Raw genomic sequence first — 19,164 nt, forward strand, 5'->3', positions numbered from 1 at the left:
ATGCTCATGTAAGATTTTGTACAGGCTCAATAAATCAAATACTAAGGACACAAAATAATAAAAACCAAAGGCTTTTAACTTGTGTCTTCACCACATTTAAGTACAAGAGGATCATTGTCACAGCAGCAATGCAAACGATAGGCATCCTGAACTTTGACATAAAAAAAAAGAAGATAGGTGTAGAGTATTGAAAAAATAAAAAGGAAAATGGTTTATTGATTAGATATAGGACTGCAAGTCTTCATCCATTGACTTTATTAGATTTTCTGATATTCAAAACTCCAAACAACCTGATTCCTAGTATTTGAGGCAAATATTCAGAAAGTAATATGATTTGTTAGGTGCAGGCGGATTGTGATGGGCATCTACTCCCATCTTTCTTGTAGAATCTGAGCAACTGTTGATTATAAAGGGAGAAAAGCATGTAATCTGATTCACATATTTCTTTCTTTCCATTTTTTATTCTATATAGTCATGTGTGACCAAAACCATCATTTGAAATATATCTGTGATTGATATTGGAAAATCAACATATCTCTTATTGTTTTCCCATCATAATATTATGTTCCCTGCAACTGCAAGAGAATCAACACTTATGTAAATTTGTCCTGAAGAACAGCTGCTGCAATTTACTCATGCTAGAAACCTTTGTAAATATAGAAACCAAATGAAAAAGATATCGCACAAATTTTGCCTTACCTTAATAATGACTAGATGATGACCCCATGCCAATGTGCTGGTACAAACCAATACCATATGCCTAATCAGTATATAGAGTAAGGAAATGATCTTTTTATATTCTCTTTTCCTAATGTGTTTTTCAGGGAAGACTCATGCTTACTGAGGTAAAACAGAAATGCTTGAATCTTGTTCCTCAACTAGAGATCTATCTTTGTCATTCAGACCGGCATGGTGCAATCCAATGCCAAACTGCAAGGTGTGCCTCAGGTTAAAGAACCATATGCTGGGCTTCTTCTGGCATACTAAGAAACTGCCTTGTGACGTTGCCAACTTCAATAACAGAAAAGCACACAAAAAAATCGAATCAACGCAGCAGCCGAAACCAAAGAAAAAAAATCCAAGCTTGGGTTGAGAGAGAGGCTCAAGACCGAGTATTTGAATTTTGAAGATTGGACTACGAGTACAAGCTTCGTGTTCGTTTCTCAGTCTCTATAATGTTTCAAAAACAGAGTAAACCAATTCAATAAAAATGAAGGGTGGTTGTTGTTGGTTTTCCAAGTTTTTAAGAATTATACCATGCACCATTAAAGTCAAAGGGCCAGGCCTCCTAATTGGGAAGAACCCAAGAACACTCTGGTAGAAATCAAGGGATTTCTCAACTGATCTGCACACCAATGAGATGTGATTCAAGGACTTCAATTGCAGCATGCTTTCTTTCATCATTTCATAACACTCTATTTCTCAACTTGGAAAATATTACGTGCAATAAGCAAATGGAGAGAACTGGATTGAAGGCTACATATTCGGGTTTAAAATAAATAGAGTTGAGAGGAGAAAATGGCGGAATGTTGCATATATATGGCATGGGTTTTCTGTCTTTTTCTTCTCAGGTGACAGCCTGACAGGTCAGGTTTCAGATGGTGAGATATCTATTACATGTAGGTTCCACGTTACGTTGGTGACTCCATTACTCGTTTCTCCTGCTGACACGTAAGGTCCTTCTGATTCTGAAGACCTTTTACTCCAACCAAGTTGCAGTTGCAGAGACGAGGACACTTCTTATTAGCTGCAAAGTATTTGGTACATTTTTCTTCTTCCTTTTCTTCCTCTCTTTATTTTGCATGTAATTTCACACAAACCCAGTTCATACCAAATGTTGGCGAGAGTAAACACACACACACTAATTAAAAGGGGAGATTAATATCCTTATTCACAGGTCAAACTAGTTTTAAGAAGGAAGAATCTAGAGCGACTGATAGACAATAAGCCCATCTCTGATTCTGAAGTATCGTAGAGAATACAAGGCAGAGACGAAGTCACGGCCGAGTCTCCCGCTGTCTTCATTTGGAAAAGAACAAAAAAAAAAAGGACACGACCCGCCCTGGCTCCCAGACCCGCCTAGACCCGACCAGGCCGCCTAGGCTCCGCCCAGACCGCCTAGGGGCAGCCCAGATCCTACCAGACCGCCTAGGCGCCGCCTAGATCCGCCTAGGCCGTCTAACTACGAATTCGAGTCTCTATCCGTGGCTACCATGGCGTCCAATTTACGTATGTTTCTGATTTTGCAATTTTTTGTTTGTTTGTTTACATGGAAAACGATTATCAGAGAGTTTCTTCTAAGGATTTTAAGATTTTATAGCATCAGAGTTGTTATCTTAGTGGAGATTTCAATAGCTGAATGACATTTGATGATTTTCATAGAGAGAGTCCAATCCAATCCAATCAACGCAGCAGCCGAAACGAAAGAAAAAAAAAACGAAGCTTGAGTTGAGAGGGAAAGAGGCTGTTGGCAATAAGAGTATAGCCGAGCGGCGATACTTTCAAAAAATATATATATTCAAATAGTATAGCCGATCGGCTATACTCTTTAAATATACAATTTTGTCATATTATTTTAAGGTTTTGGGCTAAAATGCCACTTTAGCCCATTGAGCTAGAGTTATTTCTTCAATTATTTTATGTATACAGGCGATATTGGAGAATGAGAATTTAAATTCTTTCTAATACCTCTAATTCTAATGATTTCCAGGTATTAGCCCTTTGAGTAAGAATAAAAAATGAATTTTATTTATAAGAAATAATCGGGTTAAACCCATAAATACAACAACAAAAATAAGGATGCACCAACAATTTTTTTTTTATAAGAGATGCACCAACATTTTGTGGATCAAAAAATGTTGAATTTCAGAGTATAAAATTGCTTGTTCCAAGCAAAAGCTTCCTAAATATAAAATATGCAATCTCATTTCCAACCATTAATTGTCCATCAAATTGAAACATGCAATCTCAGTCAAGCAGTAATATTCACCCAATATAATGGAAAATCTAAGTAAGGATATATTTGTAATGGTCATCCAAATACCTATTATAGAGATAACCCATTAAAAAAACCAAAAATAATACTGAGTTCAGGCTATTAATACATTAGATACAGGGCCTTTTGGCAATGACATTACCTCCAATGAACCATGCATCACCAATTGTATAAAACCAATGCCAATTAGCTTCACAGAATCCAAGAAAACGTCCACTGAAGGGCTTCTAAAACATGTATTAGCCTACATTGTTTCCTCAAATTGAAACATGTTTGAGCCTCAGTTTATATTACGCCTGAACAGATGGAATGAATGTGGGCAATTTTGAACCCAGATAACAAATTCAAACTAACTAATGACTGGTTGTCAACATTTGAAGTTTTACCTTTCATAATAAAAATGTGTTTCTATTTAGAATTGGAATTAAAGAAAATGTATATCTCCTTAAAATGGTAAAACTTTAAACACCCAGAATGTTGAAGGCATGTTCAAATCCTATAAAAGGTCTAGAACTCAAAATGAGCCAAGCTAGAGGCAGTGCAATTGTTGCCACAACGTTATTGTTGTCTTGTTGTGAGATTAGTGATGCGACCAACTACACCGTTGGAGGTGATGATGGTTGGAACTTTAAAGTCCATGACTGGCCTACTGGCAAGAAATTCCACACTCACGATACATTGGGTAAGCCTTAAATTGTCCAACTTTTATGTTGAATCATGTCTAACTTTGAAGTATAAAGTTGTTGAATTATGTCAATTTTTATTTTCCCTTTGTTTTCTGAAATATTTTCATATTCGTGGGTTTTGATAGATCTTAACGAATGTTTTCCGAAAAAACACATTGCAGAAAAACGGAAAAAAGAAAAAAAATTTGTAGGATGAAAGTTATGATTCCTCAAAATATAGAAATGAAAATTTGAGGATTGAGAAAACTATGACAAGGTATTGCCATATTTTGTTAGGAGGGTGAAATTTTTGTTAACTCGTAGGATTTTTAATTGGAGTCTAATATATCAATTCGTTTAGTAACACTCAAAATCCACTTTGGAGGAGGTCATGAATTCAAATTTCTTTGGCCTATTCAATCAAATAATTAATTATTGGCTTGAATTTTCTTTTTTCTAGGGAAGATCTATGAAGATATCTTCATATAAAAAAGCAAAGAGAAAGAGACCCCATGCCAACACATCTTAGCATTATTTTGGAGAGCATGATCTCCAAATTTTAAAAGGAATGTCTTGTATTTTTATTTATTTTGTTAAACGACGGGATAAAAGGGAAAGATATCCATCTTTGTATTAATCCTTTATAAGTATTTAGTCTCTGTGTCTAATTATTGAATACAATTATTGTTAATTTTCAAAAAAGTGAAAGATATCTTGTTTAGTACTTAAGAGCTAAAACACATTAATGATCTTGTTATAATGACATTTTATTTGCAGTGTTCAAATACAATAATGGACAGGACAATGTGGTGGTGGTAGATGAAAATGGTTACACAACATGCACAATAGGCGACCAAGTTCTCATCAGGAAATGATGAAATCAAACTTCAATTCAACATGGACAAAACTAATTCATCTGTGGCTTTCCTGGTCACTGTGCTGCCGGGATGGAGATGGCAGTAACTGCCACATGATCAAATTGACCTACCTTGGTGTTTACTTGCAGTAATTTTTTTTATAATAAAGTGACAATAAAATCAGCTTTTGATCTTTATTATTGCCAAACCTCTCTCTCTCTCTCTCTCTCTCTCTCTCTCTCTCTCTCTCTCTCTCTCTACCTACTTAGAACATGGTTGGTTAATTATTCTATAGAGACAATGCGTCTTTTCCTTTAGAAGTCTCTTTCTACCAGAGAGAATTTTTTAGGTTTCTGTAAACCTAATGGAATAAAATTTGTTTAATTCATGCAATACCATATGCATTTTGCAAGACCTAAACTTTAAAGTAGAGATTAAATGAGTACTATACCTCAATATTATTTTCCTAGAACTGTTCACTTAGGAATTCTTCTAGTGTGTTCTAATGAGAAAACTTTTAATCGTACATACCACTTTCTTTTCTTTTCCCTTTTCATTCGTACTTTATTTATGACATTACTTATATGGGCCACCAAAGAGACTTTTTTCCCCTTTGAGTGAGTGTCAAACTATTCTCGCTTTTGCTTTTTTTTTTTTGCTACAGTTGAAAAGAAAGAGAGGGTATTCTTACACACACGCGGTATTATAAGGATCAAACCATAGACCACTAGTTTGCATGCCAACAGCAATACCACTGACCTATTATTTCTTTATCACAAAGTAGTAGTGAAACTTACAATACATCCAGCTATATAGAGTATACTGGGTATATAGCGATTATATTATATATAATTAAATATATATGAGATCAGCCTAGGCTGCAGTGATGGCAATTTTCATGCCAGATTGGCAGTGGCCTGGGAAATTGCAAATGAAGAAGTTCTGTCCTTTAGCAAGCTTGATCTGATCTTTCCCAGTCTGAAAGACTTTGGCAGCTCTTGGAGAGCTACATGTCTGATACCCAGCCTTGTTCACAGCAACCACATTGTGAGCAGAAGACGCGTAGTTGAAAACTATAATCAAATATGCAAGAGGTCAGGGTACTAAGATTAATCAAGATTATATGCTAAAGTACAAGCTAATTCTAAGGTTTAGTTAAAAAATTTATTTGACTTTAGATAATTAAGAAAATCCAAGTCCTCTCAAACTCATGCCAGTTTTTACGATCTACTTTGTATCTTGTGAAACATTTTGGTCTTTTCCTTTCCTTTTTAAAAAGGGAGGAAGAAACAGAGTTTGGTTGCAGCATAAAAACCTCTTAATCACTTGAGTTTCGATTTATTTTATTTTTTAACTGCTTGAGTTACAAATTATTTTTAAACTTTTAACCACTCGATTTACAAATCACTCTTATATTTTTAATCACTTGAGTTATCGATGATTAGCCGAACATGGGCTCACTAGGCCTCTGCCTCAGAAGTACTTTTCCTGGTGAAAAGAATTCAGTCTCTAAATCAGTCCAAATTAAAAGGAAAAAGAACTTGAACAAAGGACCCAACTTCATGAATTTTCCTATACTAATTATCAATCAAATAATCTTCCTTCAAAGTTGTATATAATTTACTAAGCAGAAGAAGAAAATAATATATATGCTTTTAGTTTGTATATACTAACCAAGCACGTCACCGGCTCTAAATGACTTCCCCTTAGGCCACCCAGCAACGTTAAACGTCCAACCACCTGCATCCCCAACAGTGTAGCTTCTGGCTTCAGCCCATTCACATTGGAGCAGCAGCAAACTCAGGCACATCACCAAAACCACACCAACCCCTGCACTGCCTCTACCCTGACCCATGATCTCAAACGGCACCGTTTAGTAAACTTGAAGTCCAAAAACAACAACAAGAAGAAGAGAGAGAGAGAGAGAGAGAGAGAGAGAGAGAGAGAGGTTAAGTTGTGACTGATAAAAATGAGGGGTGTGGCCTTTTTAATGAGGGTGGTAGTGGGAGTCGTAGGACCCAGTTTTTGACATATAGATCCATCATAACTTTATATTTTAGAGAAAAACCCTTCAAATCAGTGGCGGTTCTATGCATGGGGCAGACTTAGCTAGCTACTGCCCCAACTCAAATTTTTCCCAAAAAAAGCTACATATGATATCACTCAGCCAAAAATTTTAAAAAATAAATCAAAGGAAGCCTATACACTTACTCTGCACGCCAAAGTTTCATTTCTTGTCTAGTATGTAAGTTTTGTCTAACTGATTTTTAAATTATGGATCCGTTATTGCTTCAAGTCCAATATTTTAGAAGAAAAAAAAACTCATAGCGTGCTTTTACGTATAAAAAATAGTAACACATTAAGAACCAATCAATTAGAAAATAACAAGTGACAAAAAGCATCCACAATGGGGGGTATAAATTCAGGGGTGTAAAGCCACTTTTACATCCCCTTTACACCTTCGGGGGGTGTAAACACGTTTTTTGCTCCAATGAAAAAAGATGTAAATCTAAGATATAATTGTTTTGTTTGTCTTAATTCGTTTTTGTGTTAAATTTGTATTTTATGTTTACTTTATAAATTTTTTTTTTTTTTTTGTATTAGGTTAATTTTAATTTTTCAAACAAATGGACCTAAAAATATTTAAATTCGGAGTAGATATGATTTCATCCAAAAACATTGAGAGGGAGCATGAAAACCACAAATGAGCAAACAACATGTGAATTTTTTTTTCAGCAATTACTGTAGCCATGGGTCCTAGCCTTTTATGATGACTTTTCTTCATTTTTCTTCTCTTTTTTCTGGTGGGTCTCGCCTGCAAGGGATGTAAAAATAAATGTAAATATACATTTTATTTTATATCCCCATGGTGGTGATGTATATTTACATCCCTTTACATCTCTCTATTGAAAACGATTCCAATAACAAAAAATGTATATTTAACATACACCCTCATATACACCCCCAACGCTCTGAGGGAGGGTTTTTTTTCTCTCCAATCCCTCTATGTGTTTCTACATAAAATATGCAGTTGTCAATGTGTTTTTCCTAATTTTCTCTTTATGTCCACACACAACCACCAAAAGGCATGGGATGGGGGTGTGTCAGGATGTGGTTGCAAAAGTCATGATGCGGTTCTGCCTATAATGCCACAGAAGTTGTCGAGGCACTCAAGCCCTGCCCCTTGACCTCCACACACACTTGGCCTCTTGAGACGGGTCTTGAAGTCATCACCCACGCCAAAAATAATTAAGATGAGCCTGTTTGGGCAGAAAAGAAACAAACAACAGCTTGGCTCTTTTCATTTTTCTATATAAAAGTTAACCATTTTTGCAGTCTCTTCTAGGTAGAAATGACTAATTCCAGCATAAACAATAAGTAGTCTTGTCTGGGTTGAAATATTATTGTTTATACCCTCAAAATATCGCAGCCTCTTAAATAAACTAAGAGCATCGTGTTCATTGCAAGCTTGCCACTAGAGCATCTTAAGGGGAAAAGGCAAAAGAGTAGGAAAATCTCATTTGTTTTGCTAAATTAACATTTTCATGCTTCAAGGGAAGAGACAAATGAGTAAGCAAAATATAGACATTATCTCCAAACTTTAAAGTGAAGAGATATATTGAACCCCACATATTTTTATTATTATAAAATATAATTTTCTTTTGCTTTTTGTGGTGGGTGAAAAGAGATAAATGTAAAAGATGAAAATAGATAATATAATATTGCATTGCCTACTAGTTTATTTGCCTAGTCCATTGGAGTGAACAATTTTTTCCAAGAGGCAATTGAATAGGCAACATGCCACATCAGTCTATATAGTACACTTTTGCCTACTTCGTTTGCTTATACCCTTGGAGATGTTGGTGTAAACCCTTAATAGATTGAATATAAATGAAAATAACTTATGCGTCAAGTAATCGAACTTTAATCAAACGATTGTGAATTGAGTGGAAAGCTAGCTCAATATTTGTTCTTTTCTATGCCTTAAGACAAATAAGAACTTTATAATCTCCCTAATGCAATGACTAAAGAACAAAATTTTGGTGATAATTAGTGAGAACCTAGATTTGTGTATAAAAAAAAACTGCACTGCAAAAAGAATTCGTGCCCTAGCTCGATTATAGGCAGGTCATAAAATGTTGATAGATCTCATCCAAAAGAAAAGAAAACCAACATATTTTAATAAATCTTATAAATCCAGAACTCGACGTTAAAAAATCATATAAAATTATGATGCAATAAAACAATGGAGTTACGTACTATATTTCTAGATTAGCATTATACCTAGTTCTCTTTATTCTTCTTTCGTGAAATAAGTAGCTTTCTGTCCAATAGCAACTGCACTTTCACATTTGTTTAATTAGTATATTACCTTTCGGAGTGTTAGTTCTAGTCTTCAAAGTAGCACATTACCACTTGAAGAACAAAACTTTGAGTCTGGTATACTACCACTCCGGGCATCGACACTATCTCTCGAAGCGCACACACACACTACCATGCTAAGCGTATACTTTGGCACTTAGAGTAATGATAGTACATAACCCATGCCTTTTTTTTTTGGGATCGAATACCTATGGTCTTTTGAAAGCAATTCCAATTGTATTATGTACACCTCTTTCTGTTCTCAAAATTCAAGTTTACGTTATTGTGCCAACAAACCCACCATGACCAAACTGTCAACTTCTTGGACTTTTTTACACAAATTCAGCAAATTTTCCGCCATCATATATCCTATGGCCCCGCACTTGAAGGAAAATTTGCCTCTTCTTTTTTTTGTTTATCTATTCTTGGTCCGATGATGGAGTTGGTGGGAGAAGAAGAGGGAGGATATGCGTGTAGGCTAAACTTGTTTTTTCCTTAAAAAAATGGAAAGATTATTAAAAAATAAAAAATAAATATTTAATAGCTGGCCATCTTATCAGACATACAAACATAAACCATCACATAACTACTCAATTAGGTGGTCGTCATTGTCAACGGGTCAAGTCCAGTAAAAAAGAGTCTTAATTTGCAAACCAGAGATCTCAAGTTTAAATATGCACGACATCGTAGTGTGTGTGTGTATACAAGAACTGAGGTAGTTTAGGCCTGAGGTGGCCTTGCCCCCAACAATTTGTTCTCAACAAAGTAAAGCTTGGGCTTTAGTTCATATATTTAACAATGCGAACCATATAACCATTCTAATGGCCCCCGTTGCAATCCATAATAACTTCATTTATTAATATGTAAAATGTTTGTGGGCCCATTACACAACTGACATAAAAAAAGAAAAAATAAATAAAATAAAGGAATAGAAAATAAATAGTTTTAAAAGAAATTAGATTTTATCAAAAGAATTTTCTATTTTGATACATGAAATTAAGTACAAAGTTCTAAAAAAATATCCATTTCCCCTTATATATATTATTGATGTAAGATTAATTTTTTTTTCCCTACTTGTATTACGGTTCGGTCCCCTCACACATACAATGACAGGACCCGCCCCAGAATTTCCCGAAGACCAAGGCGGATCCCGTCTTTATTCCGACATCATCCTGATGTCGGGCCCACCTACTAAGAAATCGAGACTTTCTACCAAAATTTTGGCAGAGTCTCCCCTGTAATTTGAACAATCCCAACAAAATTTACTCAACCTGCAACATACACACAAAATAATAATCCCAACCAGCAGCATGCTTTCATACAACTACAAGTCATACTAGAGTGGCCTCCGGCCTCACAAGTAAAATCTATTATGGCAATACAGCGCATCTACTGAATTTAGATTACAAGAACAGTTGAGTAGAAGAATTTACACAGTTCCTAACTAGAAAGATGCACCGATTGAGCTTCGTACACCACTCGTACACTTCCTGGGGCGACTACTGGCTGAGGGGCGCAAAACAGAAAACATGTGAGTGGACAAAAATCAGATTTGCAGTTAAAAACAACATAGTAACCCCACCATGTAAAAATAATGCTCAAGCCATGCAGGTTCACAATTCAATAAGAAATTACTCAAAACATGCTTAAGTAAAACTCATCTAAAAACATCAGTTATCTCTTTCAAAAAGAACCCCATTCTCTCAAACTTACCACTCCTGTCAAACTATTAAACAGACTCCAATTCCTTTCACACTCAACTATACATATTCAATAAATATACCTATATATATAACTATAAATATCTATACGATATACTCATCACACCACCTAGGTACCAGGGAAAACAATCCAACTGGGGGATTGTTTGACTAGTCCGCAGGATTTCCAGGTGCTATCCTGCGTCTAGGGATGAGCAGTCCAACCGGGGGACGAAACTCCAAAGCTCACACACCGGAACATCCAACGCCATGTGTAGCTCTCAAACTATGTCCTACGCGCGCAGACTGGATCATCACACACCGGAACATCCAACGCCATGGTGATGACCCTAAACTCTATACACAGTCTTTCCGTACGCCGGAACATCCAACGCCGCATACGGAAAGTGTCTCACCCGCCGGAACATCCAACGCCGCGAGTGAGACTCGTAACTGGGGAAGGTACTTACGTAGTGTAATCACACAACTTCTCTCCAAAATCACATTCTTCCACATCACTCTCCAACAACCCAAATATCTCATCTATAAAGAATATAAATAAGATATACTTCCCCACAATCCTTATAAAATGCACCCTCAAACCCAAAATACCAAGCTCACAATATATTGCCAATTACTATATAACCATCAAAATTAACTCAAGAATATAATATGTAAAATCCAGAAGCCATTAAAACATTATGCAAAATCTTTCATCAATTAAAACCATGCATATGATTAAAACAAAGTCCACTCACAAGTATTCCCTCGCTGCCTGACCACGTGAAGGTCCTGCTTGCTGCGTGCGTGCAGTCGAAATACCTATTTCGAGATACGAACCGTTAATTAATATAAAAACCATGTCTAAACGGAAATTACAAATTAAATGCTTAACTCCCCAAATTTCCCATACGTGCACGTTGAGGAAGGCATCCTAAGGTTCGATTACAGGTTTAGGAAGCGTTCACAATTTTCACGGTTATAGCTAACCCCCAAACTTTGCATTTTTGAATCGGAACATCCGGGGCTCCGATTCAGAATTCGTGAAGTCTCATACGGTCCTAGGAATACCTAGAACGACATATTTTAATTCGGGAAAGATCTAACGGTCGGAACCTATTGAACCCGGATAACGCACAATATGCGAAAATCCGTTCGATAGCCAAACGACATCCGAATCGAGATCCGCGAATTCCTATGCGCTCGTGACAACCTAAGGATCTCATCGGGTTAATTTACATTCTCACCAGACTCGCCCACGCGCTGGCAGCGCGTGGGTGTGCAAAGTAATTCCGGTGACGGAAAAACTCCACACCCGAGCTCACCCTTCCTACCCTAGCTTCTACTCGAGGTCAAGATCACTTCACTCAACTACGAGAAGCTCCAATTCGGCCGGCAACTGGCCGGAATTTTATTTTGAAATTCGGCCAAAACCTAGGTTTTCTAATCGGTTTTCCAGACTCAAAATCGATCAAAACCTATACAATCATCAGCTAGAACTCGAAAAATGGATGAGAAACCATACCTCAATCACCAGGTTTGGGCGGCGGAGGCTGCGGCGCGACGGCTGGAAAGCTCCGGTTCAAAACCGTCGAGCTCGCGGCTGGAATCTGCAGTTTCCGACGGGAAAAACGGCCAAGCCTTGACCGGGACGACGGGACGAGTCGATCGGGACCGGTCTCGGGTCCTGCCGTGGCCGGAACTGAGCGAACCGATGAGAGAGAGAGAGAGAGTGAACGTCGGGGAGAGAGAAAGACTGAGGAGAGAGAGAGTGTCGCGCGCGAAGAGAGAGAGAGAGAACTGAGAAAAAATCTGATTTTTATCAAACTTTTTTGAAATATTTACAAGTTTGCCACTAACACTATTTTGCCCGTAACTTTTTCGTTACAACTCCGATTCAAGCCTACCGCAAGTCTACGAATTCGTCTCAGTACCATCTACCCAGAAATACCACTCGTGGTCCCAAAATCCTTCCGAAGAAGAAAGTGACCGATTTACCCCTATCTCAAGGGTAAATTCGTAATTTTATATATATCGATTAAAATAAACATTTAATTTGGAGTCAGGGTGTTACATACAATCCTGGTTTCACCATTGTGCGTGTGAAATCCCCCATTCTCTCTAGTTTAGACTATTGCCTGTACTAAAAAAAAAAAAAAAAAAAAAGGTAGTTGGCATTATCTCTACAAGGCATGACTTGGCTCTCCCTCTTAACCCCTATTCATCAACAAACAAAATATGAAAAAAAAAAAAAAAAAAAGAAGAAAAAAAGAATTAAAAGGTTCAAATTGGCCAAAAATCAAGCTAGTGGATCCACTAAGAGTATTTTTTTGTCTACTTGTGTCAATCTCTCGCATCATGTGAAAAATCACATGATAAGAGAGTTAGGAACATATATTTTATAAACAAATCTAAACGAAAAATCTTCTTTAAGGTCAGGTGGTAATGGATTTTTTTTTTTTTTTTTGGTGTCATTAAAAAAAAAAGTACATCACTGTACAAAATCTTACTATACTTAGCCCCAAGTAACTCAATTTCATTCAATATTACTCTTCACACCAACAATTGATACAACTATTAGTAAGGTCAATAAGAACACTTATTAATCATATAAACCAAAATTTATGATACCTCAAAATTTAGAAATGAAAATTGGAGGATTGGGAAAATTATGACAAAGGTACCTTAATTTGGTAGGAGAGGATGAAATTTTTGTTAACTCGTACGATGTTTAATTGGAGTCTAATATGTCAATGATCAATCTAGAAAACTATTTTATTTGCAGTGTTCAAATACAACATAATGGACACCACAATGTAGCGGTGGTAGATGAAAATGGTTATACACCCACCACATGCACAATAGGCGACCAAGTTTTCTCATCAGGGAATGATGAAATCGAACTTCAACACTGACAAAACTACTTCATCTGTGGCTTTCATGGCCATTGTGCTACTGAGATGAAGATGTCAGTTTCTTTTTTTCTTTATCCCTACTTCTCTCTCTCTCTGTCTCTCTCTCTCTCTGATTGACCTCCTCATTAGAACCCCTCGTTGCAACCCGTCATTGCAATCTCTCTATTGTTGGAGACCATATGGGCAACGTGGGGCCTTCATTATATGCATTTTGGCAAGCCAGGGCCTGCTCTCCTTTAGCTGACTTGTTTATTTTGGGCTTCAGCTCTGCCTCAGCACCAAAAGAAATATATATAAATAAACAAAAAGCATACGAGCACTGCTCCAATGACCTCTTATCTCTCCAATAACAACATAGTTATTCCCAGAATTATTAACAAATGCAAGTCATATATACTAAAACCAAAATCTCTAGATAGTTCGAAAACTTAATGACATGGCCTAATATCCATATGCATCACATATGTTGCGGTCGTTATTGTCTCTGCCCACCACACAAGCAAGTAGCTTCGTGAGACTTCCCAATGCTGCGTACTGAACCCAATTACTTATTTACTGTCTCCTTGTCACTGTAAATAAGAATTTAAGAAATAAACTTTTTAATAACCGGAAAATAAAACAATTCTATAAATTTGACTATATATCCCACTAATTTATTTTCTTTTTCCTGAATTTCAAGTGCACTAGTCATAGAGAGAATAAATATTGAAGAAGTATCTATTATATCTTACAAGAAAATAAACCATCTGAGTGGAAAAATAAATACAAGCACCCTTTTCTTTTTGAGTTATTTGAATCCCGGCAGCCAGTATAGTTCTAAAATTTGGAACAACTCTTTAACTTTCTTACTTGAAGTTATGTCCCTTATCTAATTTTTAATCGAGTTAAAACAGAAAAGTAAGCAATAACTACAGATCACTTATTTTTTTAGAAAGTACTGTATGATAGGGTATGTACGGTCACATTATCCGTTCACGGGTATAAGTGAATGATGTGGTTAATATTTACCACTTTTAAGGTATAATTTAATAAATATCTATTATACTGTTGGCGTGACTTGTGGATATTGACTTACTTTCCTTACACACCAAGAATTCCTATTATAATTGTAATTGATTTACTTTAATTCCTGATTTCCTACTGCAAATAGATTTAGGAATTTATTATTTACTTGCCCATTCAGGTTTCGTTGTATTATAAATATGACCTCCTACAAGGAGAAGAATACACAGAAAATTCCCACAAACAAATATTCTCTCATAGTTTTCATATTTTAGCATATACTACGTGAACGAGTTATATATGTAGCGGTAGTCTAATACCACACTATAATTACTCCTTATTTAGTACCAAATAGACCACAAATCTTGGTCTTACATTAATCATATGGATAAGACCATGGTAGTTTTATGTGGTTTTTTTGTTAAATTTTGAGAAATCCTGACAAATAAGAAAATAGATGCTCTATGCTCTATGCTAATTAAAATGTTGATAACCAAAGCAGGTCTAGTTAGTGGAAAAGGATTTTGGCTTGCAGACTAATGATCTCAGGTTAGAGCCACATGACATCTTTGATAGTGTGTGTGAGAAACCACACCCTCCCCCTATATCGCTTGTATTAAAAAAATATGATAACCAAAAAATTTAATACAAGAAGGTAAACTAGAACAACTAACAACATGTTAAAATTAAAATTAAAAATAAAAACGAAACAATGTCACATGCTAATAATGATCATGTGCTCTAGTAGTATCTAATCTCCATTATATTAAAGGAGATCTTGCGTTCGAATCTCATTGAATATGATTCTTAATAGAGAAAACAACATAATTCCTAAAAGAAAAACATTTGACATGCACCAGAGCATGTGCCAATCCAGTTTAATATCTTTATATTGCATCTATATAGAAAGAGAGAAACACAATATTGAAGTTGGTATTTGTTTTTTTTATTTGCATATGCTTTTATTTGTCACTTCTCATCACAGTATATCATTGCAGTTCAAATCCAGAATAAAAGCACAAGAGAAGAAGGAAAAAACTGAAAGAGAAAAAAGGTGCTGTTGTAGTTTACCTAGATGAGTTTCTTGTAGCAGCTTCCTCATCAGGAGCCTTGTCCACTGGCTCTGATGTCTCCTCTGCAGGAGAAGTTGGTGGTTTGAGAAGAATGGCTCCAAGCCCTATTTCATGAACAGCTATAGATGGATGGTTGTTTGCATTATTATAGATGAGCACATCCTCTGCCGATTCAGATGGGTTGGAAAACTCCACAGAGTTTAGCACATTCAAGAGGTCCCTCCTAAGGCTTTCAATTGCTGATATAGGCACTTCTGACCTCTTCTTTGATGGAATATGAGATTTGAAGATGTGTGGTTCTGCATCATCACCTGCAAATTTGGAAAATACCTATTTTATTTTCCAATACAGAAGAGTATATGGAAACCTTCTCTAGCAAATTTGGACCATAGATTTGAGACTATAGTTCACCTAACCAATGGCCCAAATTCAAGGTCTTACATTATAAAATGCTAAACTGTTTGATGAGATATATGTAATACTTTCATTTTTCAGCCACAAGATAACATTTCCCATGTACATATAAACTTCAAGACCAACAAACACTTTGCTATTATATTTTGTAAGGACCCCAATCCTTTACTCAGATTTTCTCTGTTAAGATTTATTTGAGTTTTAATATAGTGGTGCTAGTTAAAGTCGCGTGACAAAGTTTTTTTTGTCTTTTTATCTACTTTGCACTCGTATACACGTGTCAATGTTTTAACTTTTAGATTGTATTTTAATGATCTCGCAGTTTTTTTTTTTTCTGCATAGGATTGGATTACATTAGATAGCTTTAAGGTATGTTGAAGTAAGAAATGAAGGTATAGTGGAATAATTTTTTATTCGTTGAGATTAGAAAAGATAAGTTGTAAGGTATTGACATCCTACCATTTTGGTAGGGAAAATTTACAAATTAAAAAAGTTGAAGCTTATATAATTTCCAAAAAGTTGAGAGGGTGATGGGTAACCTTGACTTTGATTTTCTATATCGGCATTGTGCTTTGAAGAGCTGCCATCATCATCTTCAACATTGGTCAAATCGATCACATCATCTTCGATTGTCAAATTATTCTCAGTAGGAACTGCAACATGATGTACATTGTTTGGCCTACTCCTATTCCTTTGAAGGTAGTGCACATGCTTGGGAGTATAGTTTTCCAGAGTTCCCCTCATCCTGTACCTTGATCCACAAGCATTACACAGAACTGGTTTTTCATGCGGTCCATTTCGCCAAAGCGGGGTATCTGTTCATAAGAAATATGAGAGAGAGAGAGAGAGAGAGAGAGAGAGAGATTATTATATATTGTACTCACTATTCATAAGAGGAACCATAAGTGGTAAGAATCCAAGCATGACTATTAGTTAATCATGATTAATTAGTATGACCATAAGTCAAATAATTAATACAATTAATACTTAATCTAGTTCTACAAATGTCGAAATTAGATGGATGACTCAATTTTTGAATTTCACAATGTCAAACACATGTGATAAGTAATGTAATATCTAGAACTAGTGGATAGATACATTTGTAAAATCATGAAGGCAATGAATTGTGGAGGTTAGAAGGCTACCTAGGATTTTTTTACAATGATGTATATGAGTCCATTTTTAGACCTAGTAGCAACTTGCCCCTCCCTCCCCTTGTCATCTACTTAGAGAGAAAAGAGAGAATCTCTATTTTCATCCCTTCTCTTCGCTTGAACAAAGAAGTTTTGTGTATGAAAGTCTCCCATCTCTCATTTCCTCATTATCTTTCAATTTTAGAGTGAGAGAGTAAACTTTTTTGAGAAAACCTAATCGCTGCTCTATGAGAAAACTCTAAAGAAAAATCCCTAGCCGCCGCCCTTTAGCAGCAACCCTTCCTACTCCATCCCCTTTCCTCTTCTTCCCTTCCTTTTCCCTTTAGATTCTTTGTTTTTTGTTTTGTTTTGATTTGTGATGTAGAAGCAGTCGTTGTGAAACTTTGTCATCGTCATGATATAGTTGCCTCTTTTGACCCACGCATGTAAGGACTTGGCTACAGCTGTTAGCCTTAAATATAATTTTGGAGCTACGCAGCGGGGATGATGTCGAGTTGCGATGGGTTTAGATTTAGCCAGTGCAACACTATGGGTTTAGCCGGTATGGCATTATGGCTCTCTTTGAGTTGCCCGAGAGGATGTGGAGTGATGGTCTTGTTTATTAGTTTGTTTCATTATAATAATTCTCATGAACTCTTTATGAGTTTGATGTGGTTTGTTTTTTCTTTGGGATATTTTATTTCATTTTGGCATTTGGCTTTCTATACGGATTTGTCGTTCTTCAGTTGCGCGATAAATCTTTATTGCAGGTTTTAGTATATGTGCTTGGTTGCTGATTTGAGGATTTTAATCATTTTTTTAGGTTGTGCATATTTTCTCCAAATCAATTCAACTTATTGCTGCGTTTGGTCACTGGAGAAGTTGTATTCATATTCGGCACCTTAGTCGCTTGGTACTTGTTTTTGTTTATCTTATCAATAAAATACTATCCCTCTTTTATAAATAATTAAAAATTAAAAATTAAGAGAGAGTGAGCTAACACTTTACCATCTCACTCCGTTCCTTTTTCTTCTCATGGAATCTTTCAATGTGCATATGATTTTGAAGGTCCAACATTTGGGAAATTTTCAATAGGAGATGCAGAAATATATTGGAGGTAGATTTTCTATTCTAGCTATAGCTAGGAAGGGGACTAGCTCCTGATCCCAGGTCAATGTACCACTTGACTTGGCACAACCACCACAATACCCTAGGTTAGGGTAAATTAGCCAGTCTTCTTAACAAGAGGAGTTTAAGTTGAGCCTCATTCCAAAAACAAACATATACAGGGAAGGGTTAGTTCCAAACATGAGTTGTGCGAAGCTTTGCCTAGAATTATTCGAGTATCTAGCTTGAGCATGCCTCTTCGAACTTGGTTGGATCTTGGGAGTTGATCTTGATGGATATCATTTGACCGTATAATGTTTGTCATTGAAGATTTCTTGAACAAAAAATGTCCACGTGTCTTTGTTACGATCTTAAGACCATTTTTAGTATTGGATATGTGTTTGTTAAATATTAAATATCAATTTTTATAATTTATGTTTTATTATCTTTTGCATATTTCTTTTAAGGGCTAACGACAAAAGACACCCTTCAAGTTTAGGATGATTCTCAATATGGACCCCTTACGTTTGCAACATCATCCAATTTCATCCTTCCGTTAAGTTGACCGTGTGGTCAATCGTTAAATGTTGACGTGTCTATTGCGGGACCTGCCTACTAACCAACCAGTTCCTAAAAAAATTTATATAAAATGATAAAATAACATAAATTTAAAAATAAAATTAAAAACTTAAAAAATATGATCCCCTTCCCAGCCCAACAAACCTAGCCCCTGTTCATCCCCTTCATCGCCATTCTCCTGTTCACCCCCTCCATCGCCACACCTTCTGTCATTTCCCATCACAGCCATCTCGACCATCCCAAACTCGAGTGCCTAGGAAACCCAGTTCCCCATTTGGGTCCTTCAAGCTTTCACAATGTTGAAACTTCCAACTCCTTTCCCATTTTCCCCAATTTCCCATTTGGGTATTGCTTGAATCCAA

At 36.1% G+C, this 19,164-nt stretch overlaps 1 protein-coding gene and 1 long non-coding RNA gene across 2 annotated transcripts; both read right to left on the reverse strand.

Moving 5' to 3' along the window:
* Positions 5,249-6,482, reverse strand: LOC18788262 (basic blue protein). The gene is made up of 2 exons (XM_007227112.2): positions 6,192-6,482; positions 5,249-5,590 (listed from the first exon to the last, which is right to left on the reverse strand). The coding sequence occupies exons 1-2, from the start codon at positions 6,370-6,372 to the stop codon at positions 5,391-5,393; spliced, it is 381 nt and encodes a 126-aa protein (XP_007227174.1). The 5' UTR covers positions 6,373-6,482; the 3' UTR covers positions 5,249-5,390.
* Positions 13,743-15,869, reverse strand: LOC18789336. The gene is made up of 2 exons (XR_002269779.1): positions 15,568-15,869; positions 13,743-14,063 (listed from the first exon to the last, which is right to left on the reverse strand). It is a non-coding gene; the product is annotated as an uncharacterized LOC18789336 (long non-coding RNA).

Source organism: Prunus persica, chromosome G1 (assembly GCF_000346465.2).
Source record: "Prunus persica cultivar Lovell chromosome G1, Prunus_persica_NCBIv2, whole genome shotgun sequence".
NCBI classification, from domain to species: domain Eukaryota; kingdom Viridiplantae; phylum Streptophyta; class Magnoliopsida; order Rosales; family Rosaceae; genus Prunus; species Prunus persica.